The 21,879-nt window shown below is 44.4% G+C and overlaps 1 protein-coding gene across 4 annotated transcripts in view; it reads right to left on the reverse strand.

Moving 5' to 3' along the window:
- USP21 (ubiquitin specific peptidase 21) overlaps positions 1–21,879 on the reverse strand; it is a 480,681-nt gene that overhangs the window by 269,650 nt on the left and 189,152 nt on the right. For all 4 annotated transcript variants that reach the window (XM_078669158.1, XM_078669157.1, XM_078669160.1 and 1 more), the window contains one exon: positions 2,457–2,580. In XM_078669158.1, the coding sequence (XP_078525284.1) occupies positions 2,457–2,580 (124 nt within the window). The remainder of the gene's footprint in view (positions 1–2,456; positions 2,581–21,879) is intronic.

Consider the following 21,879-nt stretch of genomic DNA (forward strand, 5'->3'; position numbering starts at 1 on the left):
TCACCGAAGACCTCCGGATCTCCAAGCGCACCTGTCGGAAGCTGGAGAAGAAATGGCTCCACGACCGAACACCAGACAGCTACACAGCCCACAAGAGCGCCACCCGCAGACACCACCAACTCATCAGGGCCGCCAAGAGGACCGCCTTCAAGGACCGCCTAGACAACATCGGACACAACACCAAAGAGCTCTTCAGCATCGTGAAAGAACTCTCCAACCCCAGCTCCAACACCAACGACATCCCACCTTCACAGGACCTGTGCGACTCCCTGCCCACCTTCTTTCACCGCAAAATCACCGACATCCACGACAGCTTCAACTCCGAGCCCCCCGCACCCACCACCAAGTCCACCACCCCCGCAACCACTACCCGCACCAGCCGCCTGACCACCTGGACCAACGTCAGCGACAAAGACACCATCAAAACCATGAACTCCATCCACTCCGGATCCCCATCCGACCCCTGCCCTCACCACGTCTTCAACAAAGCCAGCACTACCATCGCGCGCCACCTCCGGAAAACAATCAACAGCTCCTTCGAGACAGCAACCTTCCCGGAAAGCTGGAAGCACGCCGAGATCAACGCCCTTCTGAAGAAGCCCAAGGACCTCAAGAACTTCCGGCCCATCTCCCTGCTCCCGTTCCTGGCAAAAGTGACAGAGAAGATTGTCATCAAACAGCTAACCCGCTACCTCGAAGACAACAACATCCTGGACCCTTCCCAATCCGGTTTCCGCAGCAACCACAGCACTGAGACCGCCCTCATCGCCGGCACTGACGACATCAGGATCCTGATGGACAAAGGAGAAACAGCCGCCCTCATCCTCCTGGACCTATCAGCTGCCTTTGACACAGTCTGCCACCGCATCCTATCAGCATGCCTCCATGACGCCAGAATCCAAGAGAAGGCCCTAGCCTGGACCACTTCCTTCCTCTCTGGCAGAACCCAGAGCGTCCGCCTACCACCCTTCCGCTCAAAAACCACCAAGATCTGCGGAGTACCACAGGGATTCTCCCTCAGCCCGACGCTGTTCAATATCTACATGGCACCGCTCGCCCACGTTGCACGACAACATAACCTCAACATCATCTCCTACGCCGACGACACCCAGCTGATCATATCCCTTACCGAAGACCCCCACACCGCCAAAGCTAACCTCCACAGAGGAATGAAGGCCGTAGCCGACTGGATGAAGGACAGCAGACTGAAGCTGAATTCAGACAAGACGGAGTTCCTCATTCTCGGACCCACCCCATCAGCCTGGGACGACTCTTGGTGGCCCACATCGCTAGGCACAGCCCCGGAACCCACAGACTACGCACGCAACCTGGGGGTCATCCTCGACTCCACCCTCTCCATGACCAGGCAAGTCAACGCCGTCTCCGCAGCCTGCTTCAAAACCCTCCGAATGCTCCGCAGGATCTTCAAGTGGATCCCTCCCGACACGAGAAAAACCGTCACCCAGGCCCTCGTCACCAGCAGACTGGACTACGGGAACGCCCTCTACTCAGGAACAACAACCAGGCTCCTGAGACGACTACAACGAATCCAGAACGCCTCGGCACGTCTGATCCTCGACGTCCCCCGACGCAGCCACATCACACCCCACCTGAGAGGCCTGCACTGGCTCCCAGTCAACAAGAGGATCACCTTCAAGCTCCACATCCACGCACACAAAGCACTACACAACACCTGACCCACATACCTCAACAACCGACTCAGCTTCCACATCCCCACCCGAAGCCTCCGCTCAGCCAACCTCGCCCTCGCCACAGTCCCTCGTATCCGAAAAACCACTGCCGGCGGCAGATCCTTCTCCTACCTCGCCGCCAAGACCTGGAACGCTCTCTCTAACAGCCTACGACAGACTCAGGACCTGCTAGCCTTCAGAAGACTTCTCAAGACCTGGCTCTTCGATCAGTAGCGCCCCCCCAGCGCCTTGAGACCCTCACGGGTATGTAGCGCGCTTTAGAAATGCAGTGATTGATTGATAAACCCTATAACACTACCCCCAGCATGACCCTACACTACCACCATAACACTACACTACACAAACACTACACTACACAATCACTACCCCAGCACGACTCCCCACCCCTAAAAAATTAACCCAAACCCCCTTACCTCTCTCGTCGTCATGGTTCCACACTCCTCCTTGTTCCATCTTCTTGAAGTCTATTTTTTTTTCACAACGCATGTGCATTTACCATACATGCCTTTACAACGTAATTCGTTGTAAAGGCATGCGTGGTAAATGCACACGCGTTGTGGAAAAATGCGGAGTGATGGTATGCGAGGTCAAAGACCTCGCGGAGTAATGGTATGCGGACTGAAAGCCCGGGGGAAAAAAGATTCGGAGTAAACGTGCCGCACCATAGAGTTTATGTAGATGTCCCACAGATGGTAACAAGGGAGAGGTAAGGAAATCGTACAAAGGATGTCCACATTAACATACCTTCTGTGAGCTCTTGCTGTGCTCTTGAAGTAACCATTTGCTCCTGTCTGTGTTCTCGTCTGAGGCAATAATCCCGGAGTGGTTTAGTGTTACTTAAACACTGGAGCACTGCATTCATGAAACACTGGAAAAGAAACAAAAACTTATTAATAGGAAGGTGGCCAAAAGTCAGAGACATCTGTCATAGGGAAATGCATATAGCTGGGATCACTTCACTGCCTTCCCGCTGTACACCTATACTCTTAAAATAAGTGCCCCCACCCATGCTGTTCTTACACAATTTAAGTTCTTTAAGTAATCCCCTGGAAAACAAGCATTGTCAAGCTATCTGGTAATTGCTATAGCATATCTGAACAAACCTCATGGACTGCACAGTTTCTTCGATTTGTTCTCTTTTAAAGACATAGCAGTCCTGTCTGTAAGCACTTTATCCCTTTACCCGCAAGTTTAAATTTGACAATCTTGCATAGCCCGCTCTCTGTTGATGGGAGCGAAAAGAAAAGTAAGATAAACGCTCCAAGAGGATTTTACTATGTGTTCTGCAAAATTATCATTTGTTGAAATTCACAAAGAACTGCAACTGTCGCATCATCCGAGGAGTACACATTAAGCAAACATTTGTAAAACACTGAAAATAGAACATGCACATTTTGGAATGAGTAACTACTACATAATGCATTTACTGGGTGTGTTATTCGACGAAAACGGCACGTGGGTGGCACAGCATGCACTTAGGAAAAACATTTTAGCAAGAGCCCCAGGAGCCACACTGGACGTTGCTAGAAGATTAGGGAGTAAACCCATACCACCACTACTGAAGATTTATAATGAGAAATGCGTCTCCATGACAGGGTATGGAAGCGTGGTATGGGGCTACAAGGAATGCAATGAACTACAAGGAGTTGAAAATAAACACGTACGAAAACTCTCAGGGGCAGATTTACAAGCCCCTTGCGACACTTTTACGCCACCCTTGCGTCACTTTTGTGACGCAGCGGAGGCGTAAAGCATGAGTTATGTTGCAACTTATTTACAACGTGACGCATCTGGGCAGATGCGTCACGTTGTAAAGCCCTGCGCCACAGGAAACCTGCTTCAGGTTTCATGTGGGCGTTCTGTCACAGGGTGGGCGTTCCCTCGCAGGAAAGCCCCGTAAAACTGACGCAGTGAAATCTACAAGATTTCACTGAGTCAGTTTTACGACGCTGTTGCGTCAAATCCTTATGCCTGCTTGAAGCAGGCGTAAGGAGTGACGCACCACGTTAAGTATGGGCGGCCCCTGTGCATTGCAGGAGTTGCGTCGCGCTTGCAACGCGACTCCAGCAATGAGCCGCCCATATGCCACAAAGTGCGTCACACATCTGTCCTTCCTTGCACCATGGTGCGCCGCATTGTAAATGCGACCCATCCGTGGTGGCGCACGGGGTGGGATTAGGTGACACATCTTTTCTGGCGCATCTCTGCTGATTTGCAGAGATGCGCCAGAAGTTGTAAATCTGCCCCTCAGTTGCTCCCTCAAGCATTCCAGCCTTTATGGTGTATGCAGAATTAAGGCAGGTCTACATTACAGATAATAATGCTGCAGCCCTCTTGATTATGGTGGTTAAAAATATGGTCTAGAACTGAGCCAAACCTAAATCAAATTATTTTAGATTACTGCATGAAGCGAGATAGGGCTGCATATAGTCTCTGGTTAAGCTACGTTTCTCGGCAGCTTTCAGCACTAAGGCAACCAGAGCTATTAAATCAACAAAGAAAGCTGCAACCGGTGGAGGTGAAAGTTATAAAAACGCAATTCTTAACTAGGAGAAAACTGGATAGGTTATCAAATGAACTTAAGAAACCTACATGCATTCTCGTTTGGTTGTTTTAAAAATGAAACCTTTCCATATCCTGTCGTTCAGGAATTGACTGATATCGTGCACCATGGCTGCCGGACCCCTGGTTGTCGGCTGATGAGCTGTGTAATTTTACGTTGATTTGTGATATTGTGCTAGCCGGGCCAGTGGGTTGTAGGCGTATACCTGTCTTATATTTTTTGCTAATAAAGGTTTAAAAAAAAAAAAAAGAAAAAAGAAACCTACATGCAGACATTTTATGATTATAAGTTCCGGGATTTTAGATCAACCTTTTTGGTCTTTTGTTAATAACTTGCACCATCGTTTTCTTTTATCCAGATTTATATTTAATTGTATCCACTGGTTCCTTACTTTCCCCCTAAAGGTTTCTCAAAGTTAGGAACCTTACAACCATGTGCATGTGATAATTTTTATGACCAAGATCTGTTGCACTTTATGTTCTCCTGTGGTTTTTATACTGAGTTAAGAGCAAAATATATTTTACCACTTTTAAGAAATTGCTATTTTGCACAAGTAAGACCAGCACGGATTTACCTGCAAACGCTTTCCTCCCCCCTGATTTGTTATAGGGTCGCTAGTTTTTTATCAGGAGCAATACGCAAAAGAAAAAATATGGGTTGGCAATAGCAATGATTTGGAAAAGTTTTTAATATATGGATGAATTGTATCTATGCTCTTAACCACATTCGTACTGCAGTTTTGAATTCTATATGCATGTGTCGTTTTCTCTGAAATGTACTTTCATGGCCAGAACACGGCCGAATAAAGTTTTATTGAACCGAACTGCATTTACTTTCTTCTCGAACATGCTTTCTAGAATGTTTCCAAATGAATTACATTTTTAAAATGTTGCATCCATCTGGATGTTATCCAAAAAAATGCTTAAAGTCTTAGTTCCCACAATATCAAAGATCCATTGTTTCTCTTTTACAGAGGGTTGAGAGGGGGCATTCCCCCCTTCTTCCTCAGTATACCCTGTCTTAATTTGGGGGTGGGGGGTGAATTCCCACTTATTTTTGCCTCCTTATACATCTTGAAGTACACAAATCGTTCTACCTAAATTCTAATTTTTACATCCCAGTTTCTAACCCAGTGCCTCTACCCTTCCCATACCCTAGTACCTCTATCTCCCCAAAACCCAAACCATAGCACCTAGCTTGCTTGCCACCATTACTAGTGTTTCTGTCAAATTTCCTCAGGTTAAGGTTGAGGATTGCCTCGTTTTAAAATATACCTAAATAGAGTTTCACCAATCTGGATCGTCAGCTGATGTTCTCCATTTTCTGTTACCTCCAAAATGAGGAGGAGTCCACAAATATTTTGTGAATACCTAGAAACTAGCAAGGATATGGCTATTACCCATAACTTTGCAGGTTCCCCCCTTGAATGTTCATACCAGCCCACTTGAGATTGAGAAATCACACAATACTGATGAAATTTTAAGTATGACAAATCTATTTATGAGTCCAAATTCAACTTTTGTGAATATCAAATTGGAATCGTTCTTGTGCCATATTTACTCATCGGTGAACTACCGTACCTCTAATCCTATTCTTCCTGGTCACATTCTGCACTAATGAGGTGGGATTCACCTCTTGAGACAGGAAATTAGTGTAGCTTTTGAGATTCCTTGCACGGCGCCACCCAGTATGATTGCCACAAAAGAAGCTGGTATCTCAAACTTCAACGTCGCCAGATGAGGGATTTTCTTAACCGAGCAGTACTTGCAAGTCCTTCTTCAGTCTCCTAGTCATTACTAATGAGGAAAACCAAAGCAGGCCTGTCTTCAGGCCCATAATCCTCAATTTGACAGCCAAACCCAAGACACCAATCATTGGAGCACGTACATAAGTACGTATACACACAAGCAAGTATACACAAACACACACGCACGCAACTATTGTGTTTTCCAGCCATAGTAGGTTGCAACACTTTGCTCTTCACATCTATGAGAACTGTTATTTAATTTTCAGCAGTTATATCTCACAAAAACCGTATGTAGACAGTAAAATGGCTGATCACGAATGTTGCTGATGGTTGAACCCCAGCCATCGGTCAATGACACTCCAGCTCACTAGAAGTGAATATATGAATACCAGAGGATAGAGAGACAGATTAACTAGTAGTGACTCCAGAGGAGGACCGCCGACAGAGACCAAAAGTGCTTATTAGCTGATAAGCAAACAAACAGAACAGCTGTTTGCCAGCAAGGCAAGTTATGCTTCACAACTAGGGTAAACCTGCCCAATCAGTAATACGACTACTGTCCGTGCACTCAGTAGGAGAAAAAGATCATAGGGAACAAAGGATAGTAACAGAAATATGAAGATACAGGAGCTCACTTCTCTAAGCCAAGACAGTGTAAACTGGCAGGACTGACAAAAGCAGACAACAGGGTACATTAGTGAAGTGCCTAGTGAGCTTACAGACAAATATGAAAGATTCAGGAAGACTGGATTAGTACACTATCTGAAAAGACTACTCAATGATTGCTGCTTAAAGCCCTTCCTGGTCAGTTTCACAAAGGCAGAAACCACCCTTGTTCCCTTGGTTTGCTGCAATGCCCCTCCCCTGCAAATATAGGGAGCTAGAATGGCCCCTCTATCCATGCATTATGATATTTGCCATGAATAGAGCTAGAGGAGATTGGGGCACTAGCTGTCACTGGTTAAAGGACAATATCAGTAGACCACACTTAAGATGGATCTGAAAATGAATCACAGCTTTAAGGCCTTCAGAGCACACATGCAGGAACACCACTAACAGGTAGAGAGGTGCCCTGGTCCATGGCAAAAAGCCCATAGGGTACAACATGGCCCAGAACATGAGGAATGGCATGGCAGTATGTCAGTTGCAAATGAAACAATGGAACTAATAGAATGGAAGGAAGCTACTAATGATTGATCAAAATTCCATCTGCTGAAAAAAAGTTCCATGGAAGCCACACTCTGGGCATTTTTTGTTGGTAAGATGTTATACCTTGGATGGTAGTGGAAGAGATACCTTCTCCTTCAACAGTGCACAGAAAAGTCATATAGACGGAGACAAGAACTTGCCAGGCCTTGAAGTTGTAGGATGTGTTTATAACCCCTATAGAACCTCTTACAACCGCAAGAGCCAAAGGAGCCCCAAAATCAGAAGCGGGGCTCTTCTGACTAAAGTTAAAAATACAGACCTCTCATGGAAACATGCTAGGAAGCCTAACGATGACCTTCCTTCGATAAAATTGTGGGATAGCATTTGAGGGAGGCCCACATATGAACCAGATGGGGCTAAAACAAATTGTCTCAGTCAGTCAGTCAGTCAGAAGCCTGGTGCTGCAGAACTTGGGCACCAGGAATACAATGAACCACACCCAGTCTCCACCCAGTCACAAGCACAGGAATCGCATTCCTTCTCCAGAAGACTGACAATTACCTTTCATAAATACTCAAGCTCGTCTGTCTCAGTAGTTAAAATATAATATTGTCAGGGCTCAACCCTGCATGTTCAGAACCAAAGTCTGACAGCAAATCCTTTGCCACAAGGGAAAACCATATGGACTCCTCCGATTCATGAAGGAATAAATCAACATGTTTCATCACTTCGACCCCAAAGATCAGGCTCCTAAAAAAGATAGTTGCATACGAATTTAAAGCTGTATCATTAAGTGAATCTAATAGTTTTAGCTGGAGATGGGAGTGCCATAGCAGCTCATGTTGCCAATGTCCATTGAGGCATGGCAGACCAGACTCAGTGAGCTCCTGTGCTGGCCCAGGGTCAATCAGCCTTCCCGAAGATCACACAACTAAGGAGCCACCGCTAAGCAAAGCTCGGGCACTTCATGACATCAGCGAGCCTTCCTGAATATCAACTTCCAGATCGTTCTGGCAGTTTCACTCGCACCGACCCTACAGCCTAACGCAGTGTCTACTTCCAAAATGGCAGTGGGGAGCTGGAACGGACTTTAACATCAGCGACTGCGTCCTCCTGGAAGCCGCTGGGAACTGAAGCTCTCCCTTGAGCGTGCAGACAACTCTATTGGAGGTTTGGGGGCGTGCATCCATGCTCGCTGCATAAGACAACAAACCCCCACTAGTTGAGCTGGAGGACAATGTGGCAGACGATCACTAAAGAAGGCTCCCAGAACAATAAGGCATGGGAGCAGAAGCAATACAGTGAGTGCAGCCTGACTGCAGGGCTCCGGGGCGTGCACCTTGACTCACTCTGTGCTTTCTCACCTCCAGATGGCCTCATACCCGGGCAGACTGTAAGATGGAGGCAGAGTAGTAGCCCATAAGACACGGAGCAACCCGGAGCCTCCAGAGACTTCAGGCTAGTTATTCTGTAGTATCCCCCCTATGCCCCAAACCCCATGATCTTTTCAAACTACATCATAGCAGTGCAACACCGCAGTGTTAGTTTTACAGAAGTCACACATAGACACCGGAATATGGACCTACAATATGCACTCCTGCTTCCTGCTAAACTCAAGATTAGGGCCAAACAAATCCAGTCCAACAGTGACTGACGGGGCAGCCCTTCTCCAGTTCAGCACTGGCTGGCGTGGAAAATAACTAACTGACATCCATACACCTAGGTGGCATCTATATAAGTGCTGCGGATGCCACTTTCAGCACGGACGACGTACAAGGACTGCAAAACGCAGGGGTACTGCTCACAAGAAATCTTCTGGAACTTTTATGACACCTGGGAAATTCTAAGTTAAGGAATCAGCAGCTAGAATCCTCCATCAGATAGAGGATGGAGCACTACACCCACACCTACAAGGAGGCTACAATGTGGAACGCTCGAGGACCCTTCCTTCAATGATTCCCTTAAGAAGTTCATAGATCTTTACTTTTTACTTTAGATAGAATACAGATAAAACCGACTCAATTTCCATATTTGGAGGCCTTTGAAGTATCACTGTGGGGACAATGCATACAGAATAGGATTGGGATGAGAACACATGTTCCCCAACAACTTGATATAGTAGATTAACGTAGAAGACACATCAATTACTGACAATGCTACCCTCACTCAGTTAGAAAAGAACATGCAGCCTTTGTAGAACAGCAACGCTGCATAGATCGTATAGCGTACACTGACCGACAACACGTAGAAGGTGACAAATTGAGAGGATTACACACCTAGTTGGTTATTCCGGAGAGATAAGGCACCATCTTTACCAAGGTTACTGACATAGATGTGTCTCTTCACCCATCCCAGGTGTCCAATAATTCAACTTTTTCCGATACCACAAACACTATACACCAGTAATGGCACCGGACCAGATTCCAACGTGGAAACCTACCTGACCACTATTTCCTTCCCTGCATTGACACATGCTGATAAAATTGAACAAGCATTGGCATAGCCAATAGGTCTCGCCTTTGGGACCTTGTAAGTGTTTAGCCATGCACCACAACAGTTGATGTTGTTGCACCAAGGATATTATGCTGCATAACTAAAAATGTAAAAGGTCCCAAAAGGGAGACCCATTGGCTATACCAATGCTTGTTTCTTTTTTGGGGGGGGAGGGTTGAGTGTTACATAGAGTTTTATATAGTGCGAACTCGACCCGAAGATATCAGGTATCTGAGCGATTTACATGAGCATTAGTTGTGTTACAGATGGACACATATATTTTTTTAGGCACGGGAGAAGAGTGATTTGCCCAGAATGACAGGATGTTGAGCTGTTGTTGACAAGGCTCTAACCTGGTTCCCCAGCTTCGAGGTGGACTCCTCTAGCCATTGGGCCACATCCTCTCATTGCAGAGAATTAAAAAATAAACTGCGACATGAACAGGTGACCAGCTTAGTGATTGTTCAAGAAAGTTTAAAGTACGTTTTCCCTGTCCTTGAGGGTCGTGATGAGGGAAATTCTACCAATCTCCACATGCGTTACCACCTAGCTCCTACAGTCCAGATTCTGGGCTCTGTTTCCACTCCTCGGCTTACAGTGGGTAAACTAATGTTCAGGAGCAGTTGTTTGAATTGCTTCAATAGTCAGTGACAGATACAGAACAGTGATAGGAACATGGTATTCCAAAAGCGACATCCTTGCCGCATGTTCTTTGACTGGGAATCGACCGGAAATACCGGTTAGAAGGTCATCGATTAAACTTGTTTATTTCTACTAAAAATACATTTTGTTTCTGTTATTGCAGCCACATATTTTTGTAGATTTTGTGTTGTTAACAAATGTACTTTGTGATTCTATTTCGAGCACCAAGGGATAGGAAGTTACATTTCTTAAGAATGGAGGTTGTTTCTAGCCCATAGTGTTTCTGTATATTAGATTTACAATTTCTGCATCAGCTACGTGTCTACACTTCACTGCAAGTGGCTTAGATTAATGGTGGTCTCTGTCTGTACTCCTGAAACCCCAGATTTGAATGTGATCAGTTGTAGAATTGTTAATTTCCTGGGGTCGATAAAAGGGAAATAATTTTTGGTGAGATTAGTAGCACCTTTTAGTATGAAACATAAATTGAAAGCCTATTTAAAACATCCTCAAGAATCGGACAAAATTAACCGAACTATTCACATTACACTACTGAAAACTGGGCACTAGATGTCAGCATTGCAGTTTTACATGGGAAAGAAATTACCTACGGAGTCCTTTAGTTTATCCAGTAGATGCAACAATTCTTAAAAACAAGCATTGGCCGTGCGGCCATAAATTGCGGTTGTAAGGGTGCCCGCGAGATGGCGCCTGCGTGCGTAACTGCTCGCTGGTGGCGGGAGAAAGCCTTTTGGTAGCACTTCAAAAAGCCAGCTACTAAATGTCTCGCTAGACCAGCGCATGCGCTGGCTCTAGCGAGACCTAAAAAGGGTGCCCAATGTCCCTACAAGAGGTTAAAGACAACATCTCTGTTAGCCAGAGGGAAAGTCCCCAGAGCCTACCACTCAAATTCTTCCCATCATACACCGAGAAACTGGCTCCCAAATTAGTTGAGCTCTACAACGAGGCATTCAAACAATTGATTCTCCCACCCACTACTCAGGAGGCACTGGTCGCAGCTTTTCTGATACTTGACCGATCTCATGTCACCCCTCTCAATTTTAAATATAGACTGTAAAATACTAGGGACAATTCTGGCCAACAGGCTGCTGCCTCATATGGCACGCCTGGTCCACACTGACCAGAATGGTTTTATGCAGACCAAAGTAAGTCCTAGAACATTAGGAGAGTGTTTAGAATTGATGAATCAGCATCCTCGACATGGCCAAACTTGGCAGTGGTGGTGGTTAATATAGATAAGACCTTAGATTCTTTTAGCTAGAGATTCTTACACAAGGCCTTAGACTGCTTCGCTTAGGCGAAGCATTTAATAAATGGATTAATCTCTTCTGCAACCTTTCATCAGCAAGCGTGCATACTGGGCACATGATTTCAGAACCGTACCAAGTATACCATTTCACCAGAGTTCTCCCATCCCTCCTCTTTTATTTGCCCTATCAATGGAACCCTCTGCAATTCGGCTATGCACAATTGACAGGCGATTAGGAATCCCAAAGGGCAAAGTAATGGATACAATCTCACTCTATGTCGATTACCTCTTTCTATAGCTTAGAAACACGGAAGCCAACATAGGTGAGGTTATAAGAGAGCTGGAATTGTTTGGTTGAGTGTCGGGCCTAAGGGTGAACTGGGACAAGACAAACCCATTTCCACTCGGATCTAGGACCCCATTAACATGAGAGTCCACCACGTCTAATCTCCCTAGATGGGAGACTAACACCTTCAAATATGTTGTGGTGTGGGTCTACCACGCTGAGTCAGCCGTCATTGTGTGGAAAAGTAAATTTTGCCATGTTCTGTGTCCCTACGTGTCATCCATCATATGTTATGTGTGCATGATTAAATATGCATATGCATTCCCCATGTTCGATTCAAGACACAATTATAGTTGTGTCCACCTCTAATATGCCAGTTTCCAGTCCTCGTGAATACTACGAATATCAGGCCTATGTAAAGCTACGTTGCCACGTTTCTCAGTGTGCACGTTATTTTATTGTAAAGTCCCCGTTTCTAGGCCTCAAAAGGGCCTGGACACCAGATTCAGCTCCTGTCTCCTGAAACTTCGCTGAGGAGCGATACAGCCCCCACCTGTATCCTCGACCCTTCACTTACTTCCTGCCTCGCAGTGCCCGGTCCAGCCTGGCTCTGCCTCTGAGTCTGCCAAAAGTATGTTATAGTTCCAGTTATCAGTTCAGTCCTCCTTCTCTGCATTCCTAAGCTACTGAACTGCATCAATAGTTTCCGTCATTGTCTAGCCTTCACGTCTCCACGTTAGAGAAATACTGCATTTAATGGTCATTTAATATTCTTCATCACGCACTACATGTAGAATAATGCATGGTCCAGTCTTAGAATCAAGTTAGCCTTTCCCCTCCTAACTTCTAGTTTATATCAACATGTTCTCTAAACATCAGATACTAGATACTGTTCAGGTACATGTCGCCCTGACTCTCCAGACTTCAGTCTCTGCTCCTAGCACAGAGTTCATAGCCCCCAGCTTCTCCTAGTGATACGTCATTGCTAGTTTGCGCGCACTATCAGGTTAGAGGTCCCGGCTCCTCAGGTAGCCCCCTCCATGGTTTCCGCCCCATTCATGACATATTCTGTTACGTTTGCATCACATGTCTATGTATACGCCCAGTTACACCTACTTTCGCCCTTATCTTTCGCGACTGCTACGCGTCACGCCTTCTGCTCCACCCACTGCTACGCCTACTGCAATGTAATGCTATGTGTTTGCGTTATGTATATATGCTCATGTATTGTTATTAAAAGTCAGCGCGCTCATCCCAGATCCAGCCCCAGCAGCTGCTGGGCCCTGTCATCCTATTCCTATGCAGGTTGTCCTGTTCCTGTCCTTATGCTGTATTAAACCTGCAAAACTCCTACTACCTCGAATCTTGACTCTTATTTATTGAGCTATCTGTTATGATATATGTCTAGTCAAAAAGAGAGGTATTATTTATTTATTTATTTACCACATAATGGCGCCCGAACAGGGACTTGCCCTTTCCCCACGCGTCGGTGAAGCCACGCCGACCCCCTGACCCTCTGCAGTCGTGACGGAACTCTTCTGTGCACCGGCAGATATTTCTGCTTCAAGTATCCCTCAGGCCCACGGAGGAGACGGAGGAGGCGGTCCAGCATCCAAACGAGACGGTGGAGGAACGCGGCGAGTCCCGACCAGAGCCCAAGCCGAGAGTTCAAGGTCCGAGGTATCCGGAGGCCCACCCGTAACAGAAGTCCGAAGTTCGTCGTCCGTCGTCGTAGCAGTTCAGTCCGATCCGAGGCCTTCCGTTCTTGCTGCCCGGTGAGTACCATTACTGGGGTAGTATCTAGACAGGGTCAATCTAAATTGACTCTGGTCCGTGGGTTGGTGGTACACAGACTCACAAACGAAGTGTTCACCTAGGTGGATACGGGTCTTGATGCGTCCCTTTATGGGACCGGTATGTTCCGTACTGTTTCAGCAGTGCATCCAGTAACTCTAGTCTGTTCCGTTCTCGAGAAATTCTTGTGTTTCTGTTTTCCGTATTCCAGGTAATATTCTGTCCAAACTGTTAGGTTATGATGTTGTTCAATGTATTTCCAATGTCGTGGTATGCCTGAATTGTTCTCCCAATTGTTATTGTTCCTCGTGTATTGTATTGTGTTCCGATTCAAGTTTACAATGTCCCTCTTTTCGAGATTACGTCAGCTAAAAACTAGAAAGGGTTTGTTAGAAGAAGCAGTTCCTGTTCCGCCGAGGGACAGCCCAGGTCACTTTATGTATCAGAAGCATGGCATAAGCGCCATATTGTATCTAGATTTATGGGTAGAGTATACCAAACGATTAGAAGAAAAGTATAGGTGGCCCGTATCGGGTACATGGGATGCCGAGTGCATCATGCGAGTAGAAGAAGCATTATGGAAAAAGAAAGCCAGACAATCACAGAAAGATTGTTTCAAGTTTGAGAGAGACCCCTTGGAGACCAGGGGAATGGGGTACTTTAACAGTAAAGAAAATGTACTTCCCTTGGCAGACCTTACTTGAGAAACCCAAGTTAATCTTAGATCTCTTAGTCCTCTTGGTAATGAACCCACTGCATTCCTTCACTAACTCACACACTAAACAACATTGATGTGATTCATTATTTATTTATATAAAAATATATTCGTACAAATACAGTTCAATAATTAAAAAACAGCTCATCTGGAGCTAGTACTTAAAATTATTACAAAAACAATTTCATAAAATACAATCAGCAATACACATGAATTTAAAAACAAATGCAATTAATTTACAGTTATGAACCCAAAGATAAAGAGGGGATAAGAAAAAGGAAAGAGGAGAGACATACACACGACATACAACTTGTCAATAGGTGTTTGCACGTTTTTAGGATTTTATATACACACAATCCTGGCACTATAAACTTGTAAATCTACAGGATCGGTGTTAGTCTCCCTTGATCGTGCAGTAGGGCGTCGACGCGTTTCGATGGTTTCAATGATGAATTACCATCTTTATCAAGACTCTGGTGATGAGTCTCTCCACCTTGTTTGGCACTGGTTGGTTGCCAGCTAGGAAACCCTGCAGATAAACATATTGTCATCAGTATCTGACACATAATCCCTTCTATTTGGAACAATTACCCTTATGGATATTCACATTCCTAATCTCATTACATGTCTGCAGTGCTCTCAATGCCACTGTCCTGAAATTTCTCTTATGGCTTGGGAGCATTAGAATGAGCTTCAAGTCCTGGTAGTCAACATTTGTATGTTCTAGATATTATTGCCATACAATTGAAAAGTTCTAATAACTTCCTCATGCAGTTAAAATAGCTTGCTCCCTCGCTATTCGGTCCCTCTGACCCTGTTCCTTAGTGTCATCAGTTATAAATATCTGCCTCATGCAGTTCATTTGCCTTCCCCTTTTAACTTGGGTACATCCTACCCTAATTATTGCGGGTGCCTGTTTTGCCAGCTTCTTTTTATAATACTACCAACATTTGGCTCTATCTGCCAGAACTCTTCTCCCTTCATTGTTTTATCACGGGTCACATCTCGAACCCCCCTCCCTTTATTCTATTCGTATACATTTATTAATTTACCTTTTACATGTTACAGGTATTGGTAATTTTTGGCTTAGGAGATCGGATTTTCATCTTCGTCTATATGTATTAAAAAGTAGATGTAATATTATTAGCTGTTTTTTTACAAAAATGCAATCATAGATTCATTGTAACTTGCACCACTTGGGGTTATACCTTTATGCCTGTATTCTTGGTACCGTATTAATCGGTTCTGAGTTGATATCCCTCCCGCAATCTTTCCACAGGAGCCGAACCCTTTTGTAACCTTTAAGATGCGAAGAGAAAAGGCATAATTTGTACCCTTAGTTGATAGTATCTTCTTATATTGTTACATCTATCCACTTGTCAAGTGTTAGCTTTGCTCCCGTTACCTTTTTATTTTCTGGTATTCACTGCTTGGTTCGGTCTGCTGTCCACTGCACTCTTGATACCTTGGAATTTTCAGAGTACTAAGATATTTGTTCCCTGCAGACAGAAGATAGGCTTTCTGTTACACTCTATCCCCATATTATAGGACTCGCTAGATATTAAAACGTATCCCTTTCTTACCCCGGTTAAGTGGTGTTCTACCTTCTGCTTTCCTCTGGGGCGGGTACTCTTTTGCGTCCTACCGAGATAAAACAAATCATAGTTGGGGATTCATTCTCTATATTTCCATTAGGTACTGGAACTGTCTAACTCTAAAGGCTCTGCTCCTACTTAGCACTACTTCTTACCTGTATAGAGCAGGACCCAGGTCTCCCGCGCCCCTCGTATTCCGTGGGTCGTTTGTAGAACAAGACGGATGCCGGTCGTCTCGCGTTCAAAAAAAGAGATCGAGAATCACTCGGCGTTCTGCACCCTATTTAAATGTAACCGCGGAGTATGCTATTGGCTATTTCGATCTAATGCCAGGTGTACATTGTGTTGTCGTCACGTGTCCGCAATGGATCACGCCCATCTTTACTTCCGCGTTTCATGTGCATGCCAAGCCTCACTCTGAAACGTGGCCATTTTAACACGCCCTTCTGAAAGTGCGTCGTGCGTTCCATTGGAGCTGTATTGTAAATATTATGCGCTCTCATTATTGTTGTTTATACAATATGTACAATTGATACATTATGATATTTGGTATTAATATTTAACTATAAGCCTTTCCTTGTTCCCAAGTCTGCTCAGATCTATATTTTTGTGTCCAATAATGAGAGCGCATAATATTTACAATACAGCTCCAATGGAACGCACGACGCACTTTCAGAAGGGCGTGTTAAAATGGCCACGTTTCAGAGTGAGGCTTGGCATGTACATGAAACGCGGAAGTAAAGATGGGCGTGATCCATTGCGGACACGTGACGACAACACAATGTACACCTGGCATTAGATCGAAATAGCCAATAGCATACTCCGCGGTTACATTTAAATAGGGTGCAGAACGCCGAGTGATTCTCGATCTCTTTTTTTGAACGCGAGACGACCGGCATCCGTCTTGTTCTACAAACGACCCACGGAATACGAGGGGCGCGGGAGACCTGGGTCCTGCTCTATACAGGTAAGAAGTAGTGCTAAGTAGGAGCAGAGCCTTTAGAGTTAGACAGTTCCAGTACCTAATGGAAATATAGAGAATTAATCCCCAACTATGATTTGTTTTATCTCGGTAGGACGCAAAAGAGTACCCGCCCCAGAGGAAAGCAGAAGGTAGAACACCACTTAACCGGGGTAAGAAAGGGATACGTTTTAATATCTAGCGAGTCCTATAATATGGGGATAGAGTGTAACAGAAAGCCTATCTTCTGTCTGCAGGGAACAAATATCTTAGTACTCTGAAAATTCCAAGGTATCAAGAGTGCAGTGGACAGCAGACCGAACCAAGCAGTGAATACCAGAAAATAAAAAGGTAACGGGAGCAAAGCTAACACTTGACAAGTGGATAGATGTAACAATATAAGAAGATACTATCAACTAAGGGTACAAATTATGCCTTTTCTCTTCGCATCTTAAAGGTTACAAAAGGGTTCGGCTCCTGTGGAAAGATTGCGGGAGGGATATCAACTCAGAACCGATTAATACGGTACCAAGAATACAGGCATAAAGGTATAACCCCAAGTGGTGCAAGTTACAATGAATCTATGATTGCATTTTTGTAAAAAAACAGCTAATAATATTACATCTACTTTTTAATACATATAGACGAAGATGAAAATCCGATCTCCTAAGCCGAAAATTACCAATACCTGTAACATGTAAAAGGTAAATTAATAAATGTATACGAATAGAATAAAGGGAGGGGGGTTCGAGATGTGACCCGTGATAAAACAATGAAGGGAGAAGAGTTCTGGCAGATAGAGCCAAATGTTGGTAGTATTATAAAAAGAAGCTGGCAAAACAGGCACCCGCAATAATTAGGGTAGGATGTACCCAAGTTAAAAGGGGAAGGCAAATGAACTGCATGAGGCAGATATTTATAACTGATGACACTAAGGAACAGGGTCAGAGGGACCGAATAGCGAGGGAGCAAGCTATTTTAACTGCATGAGGAAGTTATTAGAACTTTTCAATTGTATGGCAATAATATCTAGAACATACAAATGTTGACTACCAGGACTTGAAGCTCATTCTAATGCTCCCAAGCCATAAGAGAAATTTCAGGACAGTGGCATTGAGAGCACTGCAGACATGTAATGAGATTAGGAATGTGAATATCCATAAGGGTAATTGTTCCAAATAGAAGGGATTATGTGTCAGATACTGATGACAATATGTTTATCTGCAGGGTTTCCTAGCTGGCAACCAACCAGTGCCAAACAAGGTGGAGAGACTCATCACCAGAGTCTTGATAAAGATGGTAATTCATCATTGAAACCATCGAAACGCGTCGACGCCCTACTGCACGATCAAGGGAGACTAACACCGATCCTGTAGATTTACAAGTTTATAGTGCCAGGATTGTGTGTATATAAAATCCTAAAAACGTGCAAACACCTATTGACAAGTTGTATGTCGTGTGTATGTCTCTCCTCTTTCCTTTTTCTTATCCCCTCTTTATCTTTGGGTTCATAACTGTAAATTAATTGCATTTGTTTTTAAATTCATGTGTATTGCTGATTGTATTTTATGAAATTGTTTTTGTAATAATTTTAAGTACTAGCTCCAGATGAGCTGTTTTTTAATTATTGAACTGTATTTGTACGAATATATTTTATATAAATAAATAATGAATCACATCAATGTTGTTTAGTGTGTGAGTTAGTGAAGGAATGCAGTGGGTTCATTACCAAGAGGACTAAGAGATCTAAGATTAACTTGGGTTTCTCAAGTAAGGTCTGCCAAGGGAAGTACATTTTCTTTACAATCACAGAAAGATGCCATTGAGTTATGGCGTAAAGAATCTCATAAAAGAACCGAAAAAGAAATCAGAAAGTCAGAATTAAGTAGAGAATCCTTAGAACGAGCACAAGAAAAAGAACTAATTGAGATTGGTGAACAAGTCAAAACCGAACAGTCAGACAGACAGAGGCATGCCCTTAATAGGGGTATGTATCCTCTCCTTGCCGAGGGCTTGCCAAAAGCGACCCCAGAGGCATCCAGTAATTTCCCGCCACCATTAGTTCCGACCAAGCTACGTCACAAACAGACCGTAGCTGATATTTTTATTTCGTCCTATTTGGACGACACAGTCCCAGAATATGCAAATCCTGTTCGCGCTCCGCCAGTCCCTGTAAATCAGGCACTTCCCGCTCCTCCAGACAACGGAGTACCTGTCACGGTACCCCCGGTCCAGCCCGCCATACAAGTCCAGCCTACATTTCCATTTCCCACTCTGCCAGGACGAAGAGCCTCAGTAGACCTAGACTCTAGTTTAGGGGCCGCAGGGGGAGGTACTCCTCAAACCCCGCCGCCACACAAGCGTTTAACGACAGCCGAATTACATGCACAAGCGTCACAGCGTACGCCCAGACATCAGACTGTAGCAGAAATAAGAAAATCCCTTGCCGAATGCGGCTATGATCCAGTCCCAGGCGAGGATAATATGGTTTTATATTCATTCCGCGTAAGAAAGGTGGCCGAGTATCTAGTCACCTTACCGAATATGAAAGAAGATCTAGACAGAATATATCGTTTCATCCGTACAGGGGATGATCCAGAAAGCATTAGCGAGGCCATGTCTCAAAGGAAAGCCGAGATCCAGCTCATGATATTAAAGTTTCTGATCAATTGTCTAATAAGAGAACAAGATTATCCGTCTAAAGATCAAGCCGAAATGAGAACCCTGACAAGGTGGAGTGATAATATAGCCGAGGGTAAGCACAAGACAGTCGGTGCTATGGAGAGTATGTACAAGAAAATCCGTAGAGAAATAATAAAGATACACGAACAACGTAAAGCAGCACAAGTAAGCGAGAAAGAAAGTAACTCTGATACTGAAGAGGTAGAGGACGAGAATCCCGCCAGAATAGCGTATGTAGGAAAATCTAGATTTTCAGATCGCCATTTACGCCTAGAACACAAGTCTATTTTTCATTCTCCAGCACCAGAACAAGGTTCTCTAGAACAAGTGTTTCAAGCTACCGATCACATTCTGAAATCACGAATCGGTTACAGTGAGTTAAGTACCATGCATGAACAAGAACTAGCCCGATCAGCAGTCCGATGGATTACTGATTCTACCACTTTTCCAGACGAAATAGTGGCACAAATGTTTCTGAAAATGCCCCCAGCCGAACAACGACTGGCGGGTATGTATATGATTCAGCACCTCATTACATTGTATGAGGGTCAGCACTCTGATCCAGGCCCGTTACATGATATCCTGAACGAGTTACTCCAGTATAGATGGAAAGGTCTAGGTACCGATTTAATTAGTGTCATTCTAGAACAGCGTCATAAATATAGAACGTTTTTGAACCCGCATTTTGTTCATGCCTCGCCCCCAGAAAGTAAACCATTTTACATGGAGAGACAGAATCCGTTACGAGAAGTCCACCCAGTCAGAGGAACGGGTGGCGAACTAGAACGAGTGTTTGTTTACACTCCAATTACAAAGATGGAACTCCTCGAGATGAAGAAATTAATTCCCTGTCATGACAAAGATCCAGCAGGGTTCCATAGAGAATTAAAAGACATGCTCCGTATGGGAGAATACACATATCCAGATATAATTAAAATGTTAAAGGTTCTGCTGCCCGCAGGGGTGTATGAAAAGCTCAAGGAAAAAGAATGGGAGGTGGGAGAGAAAAAGATCGATTGGGCAATTCTAGAAGCTGAAGACAAGGCACGAGTACCAGGTACCGGTCTTGGAGATAAATGTAAAGAATTACCGGAATTATTAATACAAGTTTTACCCAGATTATTGACAACTAGAAAAGAAGACTGGGATGCAATCTCAGCCTGTAAACAGAAGCAAGACGAAGATATTAGTGATTTTTATTCTAGATTTGAAAAATGTTTCAGCATCAACAGTGGCCTCAAGACAAGTAGTGAATCATACCCTCACCTTTTTGTTACTAAATTAGTCGAGAATTCAAGCCCACAAATTAAAAATCGAGTTTTGAAAGTCGAAAGTACCTGGCAAGCTAATACCCCGTCCCAGATGTTGCAAATGCTTCAATACCACCAGAATAGAATCAGAGAAGAACAAGAACACGAAAGAAAACGTATGAAAGACACGAAAATGAAAGTACTAGTTGCACAATCTGTTCCTCAAGACAGTCAGAAGAGGGGTCCGAATCAAGCCAGTCATCCTGCAGCTCCCGTTAAAGGGAACTGCAATTATTGTAAACAGCCAGGTCATTTTATAAACGAGTGTGCAGTTCTGAAACACAACATAGCTACTGGTAAGACTAAAGAAAGACCACGTCCGCCTAGACAAGAACAAGTTCCACAGATTCCTCAGCCACAGAATGCACCACAGACAGTTACAGCACCGCAGCCCATCGCTGCAACACAGCATGTTACATCGCAGATGTACCAGTATGCACAGTCTGAGTATCCAGAGTACCAGCAGTATTCATGAAACAGCCTAGAGAGGGAGGTAGGCTTGCCTCTCATCGAGATACCTGTAGATCAAGAAGGTCCCTATGTTCACAGTCAAGTATTAGGGAAAGACAGAAAGTTTTTGATTGATACAGGGGCAAGTAGGACCACAATTAGTCACGCCGAAGTTCCAGGGGCTCCGCTCTCAGGCTCAAGAAATGTTTCCCTTGGATTTTCAGGAAAACCTATCGTAAATGAGATTTCAAAGCCAGTTACTCTAGAAGTAGGTCCATTGTCCCGTACTACTGATCTGTTACTTACTAAGTCATGTCCAGAAAATCTATTAGGCATTAAGACACTGAAAGAGTTAGGTGCAGTTATATGCTGTTCCCCAGAGGGAATACGACTGTTCCTACGTGACTTTAAGGGTCACTATGTATTACGAGATTTTGATTCGAGACTGTCTAATGTTCCGCAGCACTTATGGGCGCAAGGTCCAACTGATGTAGGTTATATGCAAATCAC

The sequence above is a fragment of the Lissotriton helveticus genome, chromosome 12 (assembly GCF_964261635.1).
Source record: "Lissotriton helveticus chromosome 12, aLisHel1.1, whole genome shotgun sequence".
Taxonomy (NCBI): Eukaryota; Metazoa; Chordata; class Amphibia; order Caudata; family Salamandridae; genus Lissotriton; species Lissotriton helveticus.